At 30.3% G+C, this 3,492-nt stretch overlaps 1 protein-coding gene and 1 non-coding gene across 2 annotated transcripts; one reads left to right on the top strand and one right to left on the bottom strand.

Annotated features, from left to right (window-relative positions):
* LOC137808885 (U1 spliceosomal RNA) lies at positions 1 to 161 on the top strand. Its single transcript, XR_011080763.1, has one exon. It is a non-coding gene; the product is annotated as a U1 spliceosomal RNA (small nuclear RNA).
* Positions 162 to 701: 540 nt separating this feature from the next.
* On the bottom strand, positions 702 to 2,665 carry LOC137808407 (S-adenosyl-methionine 4-1-methyl-2-pyrrolidinyl-3-oxobutanic acid methyltransferase). Its single transcript, XM_068609498.1, has 4 exons — positions 2,487 to 2,665; positions 1,846 to 2,244; positions 1,472 to 1,726; positions 702 to 1,259 (listed from the first exon to the last, which is right to left on the bottom strand). Exons 1-4 carry the CDS (start codon positions 2,559 to 2,561, stop codon positions 882 to 884), a joined length of 1,107 nt encoding a protein of 368 aa, XP_068465599.1. The 5' UTR covers positions 2,562 to 2,665; the 3' UTR covers positions 702 to 881.
* Positions 2,666 to 3,492: the final 827 nt, after the last annotated feature.

Here is a 3,492-nt window from a genome sequence, read left to right as displayed (position 1 = left end):
TTACTTACCTGCACGGGGTCAATAGGTGATCAGAAAGGCCTATGGCCTAGAAGAGTGACCTTCATTGCACACAGAAGGGGTGTTGTTCTAAGGTTTGTCCAAGTGACAAAACCTACGTCATAATTTGTGTCAGAGGAGACTTGCGTTAGTGCAACCCCTACTTAAAAAAATATACCTTAAAATTTATTACATTCAGTTCACATCTAAACAAAATTATTATTTATTTTATTCTAAAAAAATCACTACAAGAAAATCATGAAATGAAAACTAATTTTTAGTGACAAAAAATAATTAGTTGTTATAGTGACTAAATTAGAAACCATTTTAAACCATTTTAGAGACTAAAAAATTATTGGTTTCTAAATTAGTTTCTATTATTGTTAAATGGTTTCTAAATTGATATCTAATTAGCAAAAGTTTTTGCTACCAAATTTAGAAACTAAATAATTGGTAGCTAAAACTTTTGTTGCTAATTAGATACTAATTTAGAAATCATCTAACAATAATATAAACTAATTTAGAAACCAATTTTTTTTTTTAATTTCTAAAATGGTCTCTAATTTAGTTATTATAACAACTAATTAATTTTGGTCTTCTATTTCATATTTTTCTTGTAGTGAATGGTATAAAATTGTTATTTTTTACTATTAAATTGCCAAAAAAATTATTTCATAATAAAATATAAATATAAAAAAAATCGCTTAACAAACACAATAATTTTATTCTATTCCAACTTAATATTTTTGCTAGTTATACATAATTGCCAAAAAACAAACCAGCAAACCATACGTACAGATACAAACTTCTTGCTTATTCTTTTCTAGTGAATAATACAGTGACATTGATGAACTCAGTTTTCTCCTTAGACGCAAAGTTCTTGTTCATGTTTTTCTAGTCAAAAGTATGGTAACATTGAAGAACTTAGTTTTCTCCTTGGCCATACGATCAGCCAAGATTTGTTGGTAGCGGCTGAAAACCTCTTCAATGATGTCTTCACCAAAGTGACTAACCAGCATAGGTTCTGCCACGGCCCTCATGCACTGTGCAACATTGTATCCACCATCACCAACTGATTCAAACCTTTCAGATTCAAACTCAAGAGCGTTCCAATCATCTAAAGCGTTCCAGTTCACTGCAGACACTTCTAGACGATTGATAGAAAATGATCCTTCTTTAAGAACTTCCAATTTCACTTCAGATGGTGATGGAGTGTATTGTGGGATGTTAAAACTATCTACTTGCTCTTCCTTTATCATTCCCTGCAGCAAAACCGTGAAAAGATTTATATGCATGCATCTTGCCAGATTTATATATGTGTTTCAACAGACAACTTAGGAAATTAATATTAAACAATAATTTTTATATAAGAAACTTAGGAAAGAGAATACTATAGAAAAGAAGCCCTTCTTAATGTAAAAAGTCAGATTGTCATGTTTTCACCTCCTCAGAAACTGGATCCGTAATTCATTACCTGAGAAACCATATCATTAAGAGCCGAAGCCATAAGCTCCCAAATGTAGCAACCATCCTTACTACATGGATCCTCGTTTCTTCTCCCCAAAAATGTCAGAGCCATACGACCTCCTTCAACTAGTTCCTCTGCTCGACACTTGAGAAAAAGACTGAAATCTCTTTGAAATTGGTCATAGTAAGCTCTCACAACACTTGATGGGCTTGTTCTACCTAGGTAGATATTTTCCTTGTTGTTGTCTACACCCTCAGGAACCTAATATAATCACCAATACATAATTATTATTTATACTTCATATATGATATTACCAGCTCTTACAAAATACAAATGTGAGTATAACTAACAAAAATGCTCCATTTTGCATATGCATGTACCTTAGATAGCCATTGAAGACTGTAAGAGGAGTGGACAAAATGCAAACTTCGACTTGGGAAAACCCTGCCATAGAAAGATCCGGGAACCCCAGAGAAGTAGCATGGACCACCTTCCAATTCATTTTGCAATTTGTCTTTAAAGCTGTCAATGGACTTAAAGATGTTGTTGAAGTCATTCCCAGGGAGATCATTCAAAAACACCTTGTATTCTGGAGATTTATGGTTCAGCTGTCGGCAAAGCTTCTCCACAGTCTCAATGAGTTCAGACACAACAAACAAAGTATTTGGTCCAGAAGAGCAACCCAAATCTGCAATTGCCAAACTTTTGGGGAGTTTACTGCAATAGAGACTAGTTATGGCTTCCTCTCTTATTGGCTTTGTCAAACAAATCACCTTTTGCTGCATAACAAAACAACCAATGATTGTACTATGAAATTCGTTTTAAGTGATAACTGAACTTATTGCTAATGAGAGAACTTATTGCTAATGAGAGAGAAAACAAAAAAAACAATATTGCGTATATTATATATAACATTGCTCTTCAAATCAAAATTCTATTTATAACTTTGTTTTTAATGGGTGAAATGAACATAGCAAGCATGATGACAAGCTGAGAGTGTTGTGAAGATGTTTCACTATACCTGAACAAGAGAGTTGTTTGCATAACTTGCGTCTCCAACGCCACCGTTCATGCACAGTACCTGAGCTACTTCCATTGTTTTCTTTTATATCTCGATTTGGAATATTCTCCTTAATTATGTGCTTCTATGTTTCTCATCAAGTTCATACCATACTTGTATATATAGATGTGCAAACTTTGTCTTTAACCGTAGAAGGTTTGTTTTCTTCCCATAAAAATATCTTGTGTTGTGGCTATGACTTGTGATTGATATTTGGTACAATGTGGGTCCTTTATTACTAATGTGTGATTGATATTAACTACTATTAATTTATTCATTCAAGTCACGAAACATACGAAACATGGCAAAGTTGATAGTGACCTTAGCTCTTTGTTTGGATGCTTGAATCAAAAAATGAAAGGGAATGAAAAAAATAAAGAAGAAAATAATTAAAATGGCAAGTAATGTCTTTAAATGAGTAAATTAGAGTGAAACAAGAAAAGAAACTGATGGAAAATGTAAAAAATAAGTATTTCAATGAAAATAATATAAAAGAAAAGAAGGTTGGAATTATAATAAAATGATATTATTAGCATACTTCTTCAACAAACACAACTTTGTTCCTTTCTCTTCTTCTCTTTCATTATTAATGTCAACTGTATATGTTTTCCCTTTTACCCATTGTCATGGCTATAATTTCATTTTTGTTATTTTTTTTTCTTATTTTCATTCATTATTTTCTTATCTTCTTCTTTTTCCTTGTATATTAAAATGTTATTAATAATAATGTCTTTATAATTTTTATTTTATTTTTTGTTGTTATTTCTTCTTCTTATTATTTATTTATTTATTTTTATTTTATTTTGTATGTTTATTAAAAATTATTTAATTTATTTTTATCATTCAGATTTTAAATAGATAAAATACGTAATATTTTTTTAAAATATTAATTTAACTACAAAAATTAAAATACATTTTTTTAATTCTCAATTTATAATAAAAATAAAATAATTAATATAGTTATTTA

Source organism: Phaseolus vulgaris, chromosome 3, assembly GCF_051622355.1.
Source record: "Phaseolus vulgaris cultivar YP4 chromosome 3, ASM5162235v1, whole genome shotgun sequence".
NCBI classification, from domain to species: domain Eukaryota; kingdom Viridiplantae; phylum Streptophyta; class Magnoliopsida; order Fabales; family Fabaceae; genus Phaseolus; species Phaseolus vulgaris.
The sequence above is the reverse complement of the archived record's forward strand: the minus strand, read 5'-3'. Positions and strand labels throughout refer to the sequence as shown.

What these genes read in the sequence shown, in the direction of transcription:
- LOC137808407 (XM_068609498.1), bottom strand. Translation starts at nt 2,561, where the DNA reads ATGGAAGTAGCTCAGGTACTGTGCATGAACGGTGGCGTTGGAGACGCA. An exon ending in GTCTTCAATGGCTATCTAAG is followed by an intron (nt 1,727 to 1,845) that starts GTACATGCATAT and finishes TGATTATATTAG; the next exon opens with GTTCCTGAGGGTGTAGACAA. An exon ending in TTAATGATATGGTTTCTCAG is followed by an intron (nt 1,260 to 1,471) that starts GTAATGAATTAC and finishes GTTTTGCTGCAG; the next exon opens with GGAATGATAAAGGAAGAGCA.